This window comes from Abrus precatorius, unplaced genomic scaffold (genome assembly GCF_003935025.1).
Source record: "Abrus precatorius isolate BTA unplaced genomic scaffold, Abrus_2018 Scaffold6, whole genome shotgun sequence".
Lineage (NCBI taxonomy): Eukaryota > Viridiplantae > Streptophyta > Magnoliopsida > Fabales > Fabaceae > Abrus > Abrus precatorius.
The window spans coordinates 24,985,540-25,000,825 of NW_020874406.1; the positions used below are offsets into that span (position 1 = coordinate 24,985,540).

The 15,286-nt window shown below is 27.9% G+C and overlaps 1 protein-coding gene across 3 annotated transcripts; it reads left to right on the forward strand.

Annotated features, from left to right (window-relative positions):
- The first annotated feature begins 9,187 nt into the window (after window positions 1–9,187).
- Window positions 9,188–14,658, forward strand: LOC113869523 (pentatricopeptide repeat-containing protein At3g22470, mitochondrial-like). Of its 3 annotated transcripts, XM_027505883.1 has the most exons (9): window positions 9,188–11,689; window positions 12,064–12,097; window positions 12,478–12,553; window positions 12,734–12,822; window positions 13,280–13,392; window positions 13,487–13,559; window positions 13,721–13,799; window positions 13,926–13,994; window positions 14,385–14,658. In XM_027505883.1, exon 1 carries the CDS (start codon window positions 9,443–9,445, stop codon window positions 11,630–11,632), a length of 2,190 nt encoding a protein of 729 aa, XP_027361684.1. In that variant the 5' UTR covers window positions 9,188–9,442; the 3' UTR covers window positions 11,633–11,689; window positions 12,064–12,097; window positions 12,478–12,553; window positions 12,734–12,822; window positions 13,280–13,392; window positions 13,487–13,559; window positions 13,721–13,799; window positions 13,926–13,994; window positions 14,385–14,658. The 3 variants fall into 3 exon arrangements, 2 of the variants coding, with proteins under 2 accessions (XP_027361684.1, XP_027361683.1); XM_027505882.1 differs by having other exon boundaries at window positions 9,198–11,689; window positions 13,280–13,559; window positions 13,721–13,994; window positions 14,385–14,657; XR_003505483.1 differs by lacking the exons at window positions 9,188–11,689; window positions 12,064–12,097; window positions 13,487–13,559; window positions 13,926–13,994; window positions 14,385–14,658 and having other exon boundaries at window positions 12,452–12,553; window positions 13,280–13,474; window positions 13,721–13,765.
- Window positions 14,659–15,286: the final 628 nt, after the last annotated feature.

The following is a 15,286-nucleotide window of genomic DNA, read 5'->3' on the forward strand; positions in this document are numbered from 1 at the left end:
ATATAAATTATAAAAAATAAATATTATTTAATTTCTAAAAAATTGTCTTAAATTATTATTTTTGTACAGTTAAATTTAGAAAGTGTTAACCTTAACTTTTTAAAGTTAAGGATAAACAATTAAAAGTAAATTTTTTTATTGAAAAAACCTTATTATCTTAAAAATAAAAATGTGTAATAAATGTTATGCTTTTTAATAAAAAACTTACTGTTTTTATATTTTTAAATTCAATTTTAAATGGAGTAATTAACAAAATTGAAAAATTTATTTTAAAAAAATGATATGAAAAGAAGATTTAACCAAATCACTTCCTTATTATTTCCATAAGCTATTTTTCCATAAGTTATTTTAATATTATTTAAAAGAATATTTAATATCTTCTCTTGTGTTATATAAATATTATTACAATAATTTTTTAAAAATAAATTATTAAAAAATATATTATATGACTGTTGTTAAAATTAACAATTAAATTCATTATTTCTATGGTGTTTCATGCTTTTTCTTAACGTCTATAAATATTATTAAATTAAAATATATTAAATAAATATATGGTTGCTCCTTACGTTGTTTCACCGCTTAACTTACTTCTTTGTACAATTTGTCTAGTTTTTAAATAAGTATAATAAATGTTATTTTTTGATATTTTTTATTTTTATATACTTAAATTCAATTTTAAAAATTACTATTTTCAAAATTTTTATAATAAAAACACACGGCGACCTATTAAGAGAAATTTACAACTCTAGCTCTAAAATAATTATCACTATAAAAATAAAAATAAAATATAATAAATGTTATTCTTTTTAATTAAAAAAATATAATTTTTATATTATTTTAAACGTTTAAGTTAGTAAAATTATAATATTAGAAAATTATTTTTAATTTCTAAGGATGAGGTGAAGCAATTAAAAGTGATCATTTGTTAAAAATATTATCTTGAAAATAAAAATAAAGTGTTATAAATTTTTGTTTTTAATCACAACAAAAAATAATGTTAAGAAACGTTAACTCTGAGCCTAAGATATCTATCATTATAAAAATAAAAATTATAATAAATGTTATATTTTTAATTGAAAATTACAATTTTTATATATTTTAAACTTAACTTAAATGTTTTAGCAAAATTAAGAAAAAGTTAAGTTTAAACGACGAGGAATGACAAATTTTTATTAAAAAAACATTTATTATCTTAAAAATAAAGTGTAATAAATGTTATGCTTTTGAATAAAAAAAATATTGTTTTTATATTTTAAATTCAATTTAAAATGGAATAGTTAACCAAATCTGAAAATTTATTTTTAAAAAATTATATGAAAAAAATATTCATAAAATATGACAAAAGAAAGTAACCAAAACACTTTTTTACTTTATCAGTAAATTATTTTAATATCATTTAAAAAATATTTAATAACTTTTCTCATATTATATAAATATTATTAAAATAAATTATTAAAAAAATACATTACATGAATATTTTTAAAATTAATAATTAAATTCATCTATTTATACGATGTTTTATGCTTCTTTTTATTATCTATAAATATTATTAAATTAAAATATATAAAATAAATATATACTTACACTATACACTGTTTCACCACTTAACTTACTCTTTCTACAATTTTTATATTTTTTAAATAAGTATAATAAATTTTATTTTTTAATATTTTTATTTTTATATACTTAAAATCAAATTTAAAAATTAGTATTATCAAAATTGTTATAATAAAAACACAGTGACCTGTTAAGAAAAATTCACAACTCTAGTCCTAAAATATTTGTTACTGTGAAAATAAAAAATTATAATAAATGTTGTTCTTTTTAATAAAATAAATATAATTTCTATATATTTTAAACTCAATTTTAAACGTTTAAGTTAGTAAAACTATAATATTAGAAAAATATTTACCTTAACATCACACACACACAGGGATGAAGGAAAACAATTAAAAGTGACAATTCAATTTATTTCTTTATTGTTAGTTGAAGTTTATTTTGATATAAATTTTATGTTCTAAATTATGCATAAATTTTGTCTTCTATTATTTTAATTTAGGATTATATTATTCTTAATAAATTTTTAATTAAAATTTGATATATCATTATAAAAAATATTTTTTATATATTTATCTCAATTATAAATTATAAAATTTTTATTTGTAATTTTAAAAATATAATTTTTAAAATAATTCCTATTTAAAATAATAAAATATTTATTTATTTATTTCCTTTTTTCGAGAAATAATACAATACATCTCCATTTTTTTTTTCTGAAAACTGTACGTAAGTTAGTAAACTTGAAAAATTTATTAGACAAAAATAATTTATTATCTTAAAAATAAAAGTCTAATAAATTTTATATTTTTTTAAAAAATATTATTATTATTATTATAGTGTTAAATTTAGAAAATGTTAACCTTAATTTTTTAAGGTTAAAGATAAACAAGTAAAAGTAACAAATTTTTATTAAAAAATATTTTTTATCTTAAAATAAAAAGTGTAATAAATGTTATATTTTTAATAAAAGAAATTTCTATTTTTATATTTTTTAATCCAATTTTAAATGGTTGGGTTATCGACTTATCAGAATCTTCTGTAAATATTTTTAAAAAAATGACGTAAAAAAGGTTCAAGGTGACAGAGCAAGACATGAGAAAAGTCAATACACTTTGTTACTTTCTCAGTAGGCTATTAGTATTAGTATCATCTAACAAAATATTTAATAATTTTTTGAAAATTATGCAGGTATTATTAAATTAAAATTTTTTAAGTATATTATATGACTATTTTTTAAATTAATAATTAAATTCACACATTTCTGTAATGCTTTATATTTTTTCGTACAATATATAAATATTATTAAATTAAAAATTTAAAAATAAATATATGCTTACTTGTATACTGTGTTATTTTTATGCTTTTTAAACATGTATAATAGATGTTATTTTTTTAATGATTTTTATTTTTATATACCTAAAGTTGGTTTTAAAGATTGGTATTATTAAAAATTCAGATACATGTACACATTGATGTTTTGGGTGAAATTGCCATTACAGCTAAGCTCAACTCTTCTAAAGAACATGATATTGTGAGCAGCAATTCAGATTTCTTCTCACACTCTTTCAAATTCAATATCTTCCTCCGATTTTTTTGACGTGTTTATTACGTAAGTCATACCCAAGCCATCGACCACCTATTTTTACAATCTCTGTTCAGTGGGTGGAACCCGGGAAGATTCTGAGTCTGTGCTCCGAGTTGGATTCAATATGGGCCGAACAACAGGGGCTGGAAGTAATTTACCCTTGGGTAGAATGGTTACATGGTTCGTCTCATTACACCTGGTCCTTATGGCATGAATCATGTTGGGATGAGCGCGTTATTTCTGGAGCTGGGTGCATTGAAGTTGACATTCCATTTTTACGAAGTTACGATGATGAGAGACACCATGAATACTTCCTCAACGAATTGCACGAATGTAGCATTTGCTTTAGTGAATATCCAGGTAATTTCTAATTTATGTCTGACATAATTTATACACTTTATTAAGTATATATCAGTAATTAGTATTTTAGACGCCCAGAGTACACAATTCAGATCTGCTGGCTTTAAGCTCCCCTCCTCCATCATCTGAAAATTCTTCAAAGGAAATTGTGACTTGGTCTTGTACAAAGATGCAATTTTGAATTTCAACTCATCGCCTACCATTGCAATCCACAACTTCTCTACTATATCAAAGTTGCATAATCCTTTGAATAACCTTGGGTACTGTTTCCCAAATTCATGATTTCACATGCCACACATTAGATTCTCTTTCAAGTAAGTCTTGTAACGATAAAAAGTGAGTGTATACCTATACCCACATACGATGTTCTTGGTAGCTATGGACTGTATGTTTGATCATCACTGCTCATAAACAGTTTTTTAAAACTTTTTTGTTGGTGAATCATTAACAGTTTGACTTATTGTAATATTTGATGCTTTATTATTGGGTAGGCTATTAATTCGTAAGTTTTATTTCGGCGATTTCACGGCCAAAAGTGACTTTGCTGATACCATCCAACAAAGCTCATTCTTACAATTTTTTATTTTATCCAATTTGCAAAATTGATTCCTTAAAAGTTCTAAACTAATTATCCAGGCATGGACATAATCTAAATAATCTGTGCTAGCTTATGTTGTAGTAGACTATGAATTTTTTCATTTTGTTAAATGAAACAATGTGTTTGGCCTTTTTTCTTCTTAAGTTCATGCTATTTTAAGCCTGATATTGCTTTTGACCATATGAAATCCCTTTATACAGTCTTTGCTCTGATTGCAAAATGGATCTGTACTCTTTGTCTATTCCTTCTTTTTCTGCCCCTTTCTATGGACTTTATAATTGTTTATGAAGAAAGGCCAATGCTACCACTTGAGCTAATACAGTGTTAACTCTTTCTATTGACAAGCATGTGTAGTTTCTTTTGCATTGTTGACTTCTAAAGAATTTTTCTTTTCAACATGGTTCATTATTTATATGTAAGACCTGATTCTGTTTTTTTACCATGTATGCTCAAATAGAATTAATATTGAACATGGTTCATATATCTGCTACTTTATAATGCACCCTGTGCATTATATAATCTTTATGATCTACCAGGTACCGAGTTTATCCGTTTACCATGTAAGCATTTTTTTTGCCTCAAATGCTTGCAAACCTTTACCCAGATACATGTAAAGGAAGGCACCGATAGTAATCTTCAATGTCCTGATGCAAAATGTGAGGTTATGATTCCACCTGGCCTTTTAAAACACTTGCTGGGTGACGAAGATTATGAACGCTGGGAATCCATGATGTTGGACAAAGCAATTGCATCAATGTCTGATGTTGTTTATTGCCCAAGATGTGAAACACCTAGTATAGAGGATAAAGACTAGCATGCTCAATGCCCAAAATGTTATTTTAGCTTTTGCACTCTATGCAGGGAACGGTGCCATGTTGGCATGGCGTGCATGTCCCTAGATATGAAGCTTCAGAGTTTGCAGGTATGACATATAGTTTAGCTGATTGTTTTGGACTTCTACTCTCTCTCTCTAATTGTGTCATTCATTACTTTAAGGGTTGCAAATGATACTCAACTTTTTTTTCTCATCTATTAACTTACTTGTATAACCATAGTCATTTTAGATCCAATAAGAGTTGTATGTTCATACAGTCATTAAGATAGTTAAGTGACTGCATTTGGCACTTTTTTGTTAATTACTATTCGGATATGTACAAAGTAATTGTTTATTTTTCAAAATCTCTCTCACAAAGCTGCTAAAAATAAGCAATTATTTTTTCAAAATAAGCTTGAGCCAAACATTTGTTAAATGGTTGAATGCTTTTGGTTTCCCTGCTTCAAACACAAAACTTTTTATATATTGATTCAATTAGGATGGTCCAGCACAATTTCATGTTAATTGCTATCCGATCATGTGCTAGACTGTTAGGTCAGAGGGGAAAAAGGAAATTTGTTGAAACAGTTAGACCAATTAGTTTGGCAGTTGTGTAGTTAGAGGGGGTTGGTTAGATAAGTAAATAGGAAGATTGGAGGGGGGGGGGGTTGTGAAGGAAAAACTCTTGGAGGAGAATAATTTCTCATATTCTCATTTGTTCAATTGTATTCTTCGGCAAAATAAAATAAATATAAATAGGGTGTGTTTCAATTATAATAGAATTATGGAAGAAGAAGAAATAAAAAGTTACAGTTTTATGACTGTGATTAGAGTAAATATATGTGAATGTTTTTTCTTTTCTTTTCTTTTTCTGAAAATATTCTCTGCCTTAAATATTAAAACTTGATGTTGGATGTATTGGAAGTGTTCGATATCTAACTTATCATTATGTTAATAGCTGTAGAAAAGGAGAAAATATTATTAAGAGAAGTAGTCATAATTATTCGGATATTAAGTGAATTTTTAAAGAAATTTTTATAGAAAAAAATAGTATAAATAATGAATAAAAAATTTTCTTTAAGTTAAAAATATTTTATTTTAAAAAATTTTAGAAAAATCAAATAAAAAGTTAATTTGAAATTTTCAAAAAATAGAGAAATATAAATTATTTTTATTTTATGGGAGAAGTTTTATTATATTTATTCTGATTTTTTCCTATAATTTTTTTAAATAGCCAAATAGAGCCAAAGATTTTAAAATTAGAGAGCCGAATGCAGGGTAAACATGTTTTAAAGGAGAGAAGAGTTATGCAAATTCAGTTGAGTTAGAGACAAACATTTCCTCTCAGGTGGATGATTTCTGCACTGGAAAGGATCAATTACACAGGAGTCTCGAGAACCAAACTGGATGTAAAAACCTACAGTTTGTTCCGTTTGCAATATGGAGCGAAGAATACTCAACCTCCATCATGCGTAGTAGCATCTTCAATCCATCAATTCATCGGTGTTTTTTTAAAATCTGGACGATGCATCAGATTTATTTTAATTCCCCAGGCCAATAGGCTTGGATTTTATTAGTTTTAGGAATTTTTTCAAGACTTAAATATTCTTTTTAATCTTATATTTTAGCAAATTTTTTGTTTTAATGTTTTTTTTTTTAAAACTTAGTTCTTATATTTTTTTAAATTTTATTTTTAATATGGTTTCTTAGTTGCTATATGTTATTTTTTATTGGTTGAAAATAATAAGAGAAACTAAATATAAAAAAATTAAAATATAAATACAAATATATCATTAAAAGGGGAAAAACATTAAAAATACAAAAATTAAAATATTTTACCTATTTTTTAATTACTTAACTGAGCGGAAAATTAGAGTTTGCCTTGGATCCACTCCTGTCTTTGCAGCACCTATGTTCTGTGACCAAAATTTTGATTGTGTATTATATTTTCTTTCTTTCTCTATTGTTATGTAAAACCATATAAATGCATGAGAACTGTATAGAATATTTACTATATCACTGACAGGAATTTTGAAGTTAAATATAAGAGAAGACATATTTATATAATTTTAAATTAAAAATATATTATTATCAATAATAATAAATATATGGTTGATATATTAGTTTATATTTTTATTTAAAAATATTAATTTTAAATTTCTTTCCGACTAATCTCATAAAAGGGTATCATAATGATTTGTATAGTGTGTATAGCCATGTCTATTCACCCTTCACCTCTATTGGAGATTCACAAAGGTGTTACGAAATTAATTTTTTAGTTATATATATTTAAAAATTATACATATAAAAATATAGTATTTTTGAAAAATTACAAAATATCAAATTTAAAAAGCGTCATCAATAATTTTTAGTATAAATATAAATAAAATAAAAAACTGTAAAGTATCAAAAATCATCAATACTAATTTTTTAAAAATCAAAATTGTTAATAACGATTTTTAAAAAATAATAAAATATTTTAAAAGTATAAAATTAATTATTGATTATTTTTTGTCAAATGTTGTCTTGAGTGATTTTTAAAATTTTCCATATATTCTGTAATTTTATAAAAAGATTCATATTTTTGTAATTTTAAAATAAAAAATCATAAAAAAAAGAGCGGGTGTTATCAACCAAAGATTTAAAAGATAAATACTCCAGATTATTACTGAGGGAATACAGAGTGATATTTAAAAAATCATAAATAAAAATATAAAGGTGTTATCAGAAAAGTTTTTTATATATGATATTTAAAATAATATATACAAAATAAAGTGTTTTTAAAAATTATAAAAATATTAAATTAAAAAATTGTAACCGATAATTTTTAGTGTAAGTATAATAAAATAAAAAAAACAACAAAATATCTAAAATAACTAATGATATTTTTTAAAAAATATTAAAAAATAAAAAATGTTAATGATAATTTTTAAAACAATAATAAAATATTTTAAAAGTAAAACAGAAATATTATTGACAAGTTTTGGTTAAAAGTTGTCGGGAGTAATTTTTGAAAAATTTTCATATATTCTATAATTTAATAAAAAATCATATTTTTATAATTTTAAAATAAAAAATCATAAAAAAGAGCAGTGTTATCAAGTTTAAAAACAAAAACACCTGTATTATTATTAGTATCAAACAATTGAAGGAATACAGGTGAGGCAAGAAAATGGAACAGAAATTTCAATTCTACTGAAGTGAAACATTATAACACCTTTTTATGGAGATTAAGATGGATATCCAGCCATGAAACATTATAACACTGAAATATTTTTGCCACTCTTATATGTATATACACAGCATAAAAAGAACTAAAAGAGAGTTAGAGAATTTCTAGCTCAGTATTCCATTCACTCATAGATTTCATGAACAAGGCATGGAATAATTCATGTTTTCAAACTATATTAAGTATGCATTGTTGCTCTGCATCATTTCGGCTTAAGGTAATTAAATTTGGCTTGCATACGACTTACATTAAAGTAGGCGGTGAAGTTTATAAGCTTGAATTATATTTTATCGACAAATGAGTCTTTCTGACTTTAATTTATTTGCTTTTGTACAGAAAAATTAATATTGTTATTGTTACATAATTTATATATTGAAAAAGAAGACAACAAAAAATGGCTTGCAGTGAACCAATGTTTCTTAGCCTGTGAAGCTTTGTTATGTTTTTAAATAAGGCCTCGAATGAGTTTTGTGAATTAAAAAAGTATTGGAATAACTTTGCCTTCTTAAATAAATTCATCTGACTTAATTTAAAATTAGTTATAATCTAAAATAACTTTTGAATTCAATCTCCTATAAAAGAAATTATTATGATCATTTATGATTTAAAAATAAATAAAGCATAATAATGTAAAATACGACAAATTGTGGAACACAATAAACGATAACATCTGAACAAAAATATTTTATTATATCCTTATTCTTTATATTTATTTTTAAATTTAAATAATATATATTATTCTTTAATTTTATGTGCAACTTTGTTGTGTTTTTGAAACATATCTAACATAATGTGGAACTCATACAGTATATTCTGTCCCATTTTAATGTATGAATTTAAATGCTATCTACAAATAATAATTTAATTTTGATATTCAATTAATTAAAATATATAATATATAACTTTTAAATTAATTGTTATAAAAATATAGTAATATGATAACACTAAAAAGTTTTTTTTTTTTTTTAAATATATGGAAGGGAACCAGAGGATAAAAGCTTTATTCTAAAATTAAATAAAAATTGGTAGGAAACAACAATGAAGTAAAATTAGGGCAAACCCGTTACACTTAAGGGGCTTCAGGTCTACTTACCCTTCTTCTTCAAGTGAGACCCGCCGGCAACACTTCAACTTCAGTGTAAGGGTGTTTTTAAAACATCTCTTTTTGTTCAACTATATAGCTTACCCGTGGTGGCGCACGGTGGGTTCTTCTATCCTTTCCATTTCCAATGTCTTTTGCTTGTTCAGTTGTTTTAACCTTGGTGGCGCCAATTGGCTATTGACGGGGGTATCTTCATGTCGTTAATATCCTTTCTTGAGCGTGCTTTGATCCGAAGCAAAGTGCACTCTCAACGGCAATGCTTGATTAGTTTGCACTCTTCTGCTTCTTCTGCATTGATGTCGGAAGACCACGTGTTTGATGAAAGTCCAAAAATTGATGCAAATTTTGTGGTTAATAGGCCAGTAACACATGTTTCTGGTACAAGGATGGAGTTGTTTCCCTTAGTGGGTAGGATTTTTAAATCATTGAATTGGAGGGTGGCAAGAGAAATAAGGTTTGGGGGATGTGTTGAGAGTCATGGGTTTTCCCATTCAATTAATTGCTTTAGGATTATTGTTCATACATTTGCTTTGGCGGGGTTGCGTTTGGAAGTGTTTTCTTTGCTTAAGGATGTTGTTGGGTACTGCAATGGGGCCAAGTATGATACGTATGATTTATTTTCAGCTTTTCTGGATTCACCCAATCATGTGGAAAAATTTGTTGTTGTGTTTGATGAACTCATAAAAGTGTTTGCATCCAGTTCTATGCTGGAAAATGCCCTTGATGTGTTTGTGAATGCTAAGCGGATCGGGCTTGAGCCTGATATAAAGGCTTGCAATTTCTTGTTGAAATGCTTAGTTGAAGCAAATAGAGTGGAGTTTGTTAGACGATTTTTTGAGGAATTGAAAGACTGCGGTCCTTCACCTAATATCTACACCTATACAATCATGATGAACTTTTATTGTGGAGATGTTGGGTGCCATGCAAATATGAGAAGGGCTGCTGAGATTTTAGGAAAAATATATCAGAGTGGGGAAAAGCCGACTGTTGTCACTTATGGTACTTATATTTATGGACTTTGTAAAGCTGGTTCCGTTGAGGTTGCTCTAATGTTAATTCGCAACTTGCACTATAAAAACCAGCCTCTCAATAGCCATTGTTTTAATGCTCTTATTTATGGATGTTGCAAAAAAGGTGAAGTACATGAGGCTTTGCAAGTTTTGGAAGAAATGAAGAGCACTGGGACATTACCAGATGTTTATAGCTACAGCATCTTAATTAATGCATTCTGCAAGAATGGGGATGCAATTAAAGGTCTTGACATGATAAAGGAAATGGAACTCTACCAGATAAAACCATCCACTGTCAGCTACACCTCCCTCATCCATTGTCTGTGCAAGAAGAATCTTATGCAAAACGCAGTGGATATATTCCGTAGTATTGGTGCTTCTGGTAATAAATATGATCAGTTTGTTTATGAAATTTTAATTAAAGGATTTTGCATGCAAGGTGATGTGGGTTCGGCCATCAAGCTTTTGGAGGAGATGTTGAACAATAATTTGGTTCCTACTTCTTTTAGTTACCGCAGTCTAATTGGGGGATGCTACAAACTGGGACTCTATGACAAGGCATTGGAAGTTTTTAATATCATGCTACGAGATGGTATCTGGCCAGATACTATTGCTTGCAATTGTATGCTTAATGTATCCTGCAGGGATGATCGCCTCAAAGAAGCCTTGACACTGTTGGAGAACTTCGAAGAACATGGATTTAACCTAAACCAATATTCATATAATGCCATCATCTACAAGCTTTGTAAAGAAAATTATCCAGAAAAAGCATTGGAGGTCTTACCAAGAATGCTTAAAAGGAATGTACTTCCTGGAGTTGTTAATTATAGTACTCTTATATCTGGTTTTGCCAAACAGTTAAATTTTAAAGGTGCTGTGAAGTTATTCACAAGAATGATAAAAGTGGGGAACACTTTCAACACCATCACATATACAATTCTTATTAGCATTTTTAGTCGTAGAGGCAAAATGCATGAAGCATATGCCATTTTTAAGGAAATGAAAAAAAGGGGTTTGTGTCCAGATGAAGTTTCATATACAACTTTAATAGATGGCTTTTGTAAAACTAAAGAAATGAAAAAGGCCTGGGCATTATTTGAAGAAATGTCAAAGGAAGGCTGTTTGCCAAATGCAATTACTTATACTTGTTTGATTCATGGATTTGGCAAGTCAGACCGGATAGATTTGGCTATCTGGCTGTTTGATGAAATGAACAAAGCTGAAATAATTCCTGATGTTGTAACTTACACTGTCCTCATTTTTTGGTACTGGAACCATGGGAACATAGACGAGGCATTTAGGGTATATGATGAAATGAAGGAAAAGGGTGTTTTGCCAGATGATATAGTTCTTAAGATTCTAGGCCTACTCTAGATGGTGCAACTCAAGAAGGTTATGCAGCTGTATCAAAGCTTCCATGATATCCAGCTGGTATGTGCTTTGACATCATTTCCTCTTATATTTGACATCTCTATTATTATATGCCATGTTATTAAACTTGCTTGCTAATTGATAATCTGCTTGAAACAGTAGGATCATAGTAAAACCTGTGTTGCTCCGTAGCTGTGTCACTCATTGACATCTACATATAATGTTATATTTTTTGGGTATTAATATTCTTATTTATTGTTATCCTACTAGTAAACTTTATATACAATGATTCCCAACAGCTAGTTATTTTTTTATTAATATTTAACTATCTTCTTGATGTCCATAAAATGAAATTAATAATACTACACATGGAATATTTTATGCATATGAAAATTCACTTATATAGCCTCACCATTAGATTTGTGTTTATGCAGGAATAATCGGGATAACATTTTCCAAAAAGAGAAGGTACTTCCAGTTTAAAAATTCGTTTGAATCCTACTTATAATCCTTCACCTTTATTGAACGAAAATTCCAAGAGTAAACACACTGTTTCATGTATTACTCATTAAGCATTCATTTATATCTTATTTTGAATTTAGTGTAAAAATTCCCTTTGCCACTGAGTTGCTGTGTGGTTTTATTTTTGTGAGTTACTGAATATCTATGCATTTTCCAGTTCTAACTGGATATATCATCAAGCTTAAATATTCTGCAGATGCTGACTGTTATAAAACAGTGAAATAGATTAGTTTGGATATAGTACTGAAAAAATTAAAAGAAACTTGTATTATTAATTTATTGTTTATAATCTTCGTCATCATTTTTGCTTGCTGTGTGTGTCACAGAATCTGCAGGTTGAATATAACATCTGGTGCTGTTATCCAAGGAAAACATATTGGGTGATAAAAAGAGACAAATTTGGTAAGTTAAATGGGATGCCCATGGCATTACCAATAATTGATTTTTCAAGCATCATATTTATGGAGTACATATTCACTTTTGGAGAGTACTATACTATGAGTTGCTTTATAAAGTTAATTGTCTATCATATTTTGCATTAAATTCTTATTTACATGTTCACTGTCATTTTGTTTATGATAGGTCAGGAAGATGAATTCACTTTCGGGGAAAATGCTGAATCATCATGCAGAAGTGGCTAAGTGGAAGTTGTAAATACTGCAAAAATGGAGGTAGCTTTCTGTTCCTAATTATAAACATCAAGGTTAACAGCTACTAGTATACTTTACATGTAAAATTTAGATGCTTGAGGCATAATAAGGTGGAATAATTTTATAAAATCGAAGAAGTGCATAATTATCAATTAAGGGTGGATATTCTATAAGAAAGTAGTTGAGGCTTAGGTTGAAATGATCAAATGACCGTGTGTGTATTCTTTTGATTTCTTAGCTCTACTCTTGTACTATTGGAGAAAAGTTAGCCCAGTTTGTTTCGCATTTCTTGTTGACATATCTTACTCTTATGTACTTACTATAAAGAGGCATTTACATTTGATGATTATTACAAGAAACAATTCCAACTTCCTTGAAGGTGCTACAAACTTTACATTTTCTTTGTGCGGTGAAGTCTCATCTTTTCTGGGCAACTTTAGAACATGATTCCTGATAGACATTAATACGTTGGTTGCAGGGCTATATGTATGGTCTTGTAGTTGTAGTTGTAGACCTGTTAAGGAACACTTTGCCCAAGCATGATTGCGGCCATTATCAGCATCTGGGTTCTTAGCCTGGTACTTGAGAAGGGTATGCCTAGATAGATGTCCATAAATTATTCCCAAAGATGAATTCAGCATTTAAGGATGAATATTGAAATAATAATTATGTTGTTCGTGGAAAGCAAGCTTCATCTCTCACTTTGGGAGATCTTATCTTCAGCTCACACCACCATGGCCTTGAGATGGGAACAATTGGTATCTATTTTTTTTAACCTGTTCCGTTTATGGTTCACTGAAATGTAATCTGCTCTATACTGAAAATCCGTTCATTGGTGTAATGTGGCTTCTATTTCAAATGTTAGGGACCAATTGATTTGGCCTTTGTCCGCTTGAAAATGATATTGTGAATGTTTCAGATGAGATGACACATCAGGAAAGAGAATGAACAATACTAAACAAAATCTGGAGGACAAAGATTGTCGAACTATTTCTCTGGTTAGATTCTGTGACCAACTTCACTTTCTTCATTTTGTTAACAGAAATGAGATTTTATGGGCCAACCACCCCAGATACATTTTTTTTCTCTACAGCATTATGTTTCACCCTTTTATGTCTCTGAAGGGGAATGTTATGTGTGCTTTAGTAAGAATGAAAAGGGAAGTAGAAGGCAATGGAGTGAACATTGACAAGGTATCCAACCATGTGATGATTACATAGATTATCAAATATCTCTCATACTCCATCCAGACATTCCATTTTCACTACACCCTTAATCCATTGGAACATTTGTAATTTTTGCTCATATTTGATGAAATTGGCTTTGCGTCCACAAAATCAGGTCAAACTTCAATATCACAGATGATCAAGTGTATTCTGTATAAATACACAGACTCTCTTGATGGTAGATCCAAATAATAAATAGGTTTTCTTCAATGGATTTCTCACTCCTCAGTGTTAATCTGTTGTTTTTTTTAAATAAAAAAGATGATATAAAAAGTAACGACCAGTGCAAAAATCATTAATTTTGCATTGTACTAAATGTGTTACCTATTTACCGTCTTTTCTTTGGCACCATTACAGGTGCAGATGGCTTTCGGGGAAAGAACCAACGCAAATGTGATTGGGAAAACGCGAAATTTGTTGATTCTTGGGCCGTTGTTCTAGTTATAATCTTTTTTTTGGGCGAATGTTGAATGAAATATGTTCAAGAGGTGTATGAATGGGGGATTATTCCTGTATCTACATAATTTTTTCAAAGGTACGGGAATGGGTGAGCTTTGTTGGGGAATTATATTTAATGAAATTTTGAATATTTATAATAAAATTAACTAATACTAATTACTGTTTTACAACTTTATTCTGGAATAATGCTAAAGGTTTGTTTGTTTCTCCGTTTCTGATTGAGTTGTACCACCGTGTAATTTATTTCCTCTCAGCAAACTTGGTTCTGAATGGAGCTTTGTGCTTTGGAAAGCATGAAAATTTGGTTTTCCTGAGTGAACGAAAATGCACCAAATATTTTCATATATTTTATTAATAGAGAAAGTATTGAATCATTTTATGATTTTAAAATAGTAAATTTATTTATTTTTATTTATATAGTTTTTGAAATATTGAGAATTAGTAAAAAGATTTGGCAAGTACGAAGGTTCAAATCAGAGAAGGAATCAAGACGTATTTTTATAAACAAAATGAATGGCTTATTAGATACTATTCTAACAAATTTTGTATCACCTTAATTTGATTTTTTAAATAAATAAATTTTACAAAATGGGAGAAATAAAATTTATTCAAATAATTTTTCCATACACAGTTTGTTAAAATATTTCAAAAGAAAGATAGATTACAACTTACATCAAATCATTGCTACATGACTAATTTAATTACATCGGAATTCAAAAATAAATTTCTAGTCCTATAGCAGTTTCATCCATCTCTTCACTGAGTCTGGTGCTGATCGTTTTGGTTACCTGAAAAATAAA

Excerpts from the sequence above, each read along its gene's own strand:
- LOC113869523 (XM_027505883.1), top strand. The coding sequence starts at position 9,443 with ATGTCGTTAATATCCTTTCTTGAGCGTGCTTTGATCCGAAGCAAAGTG.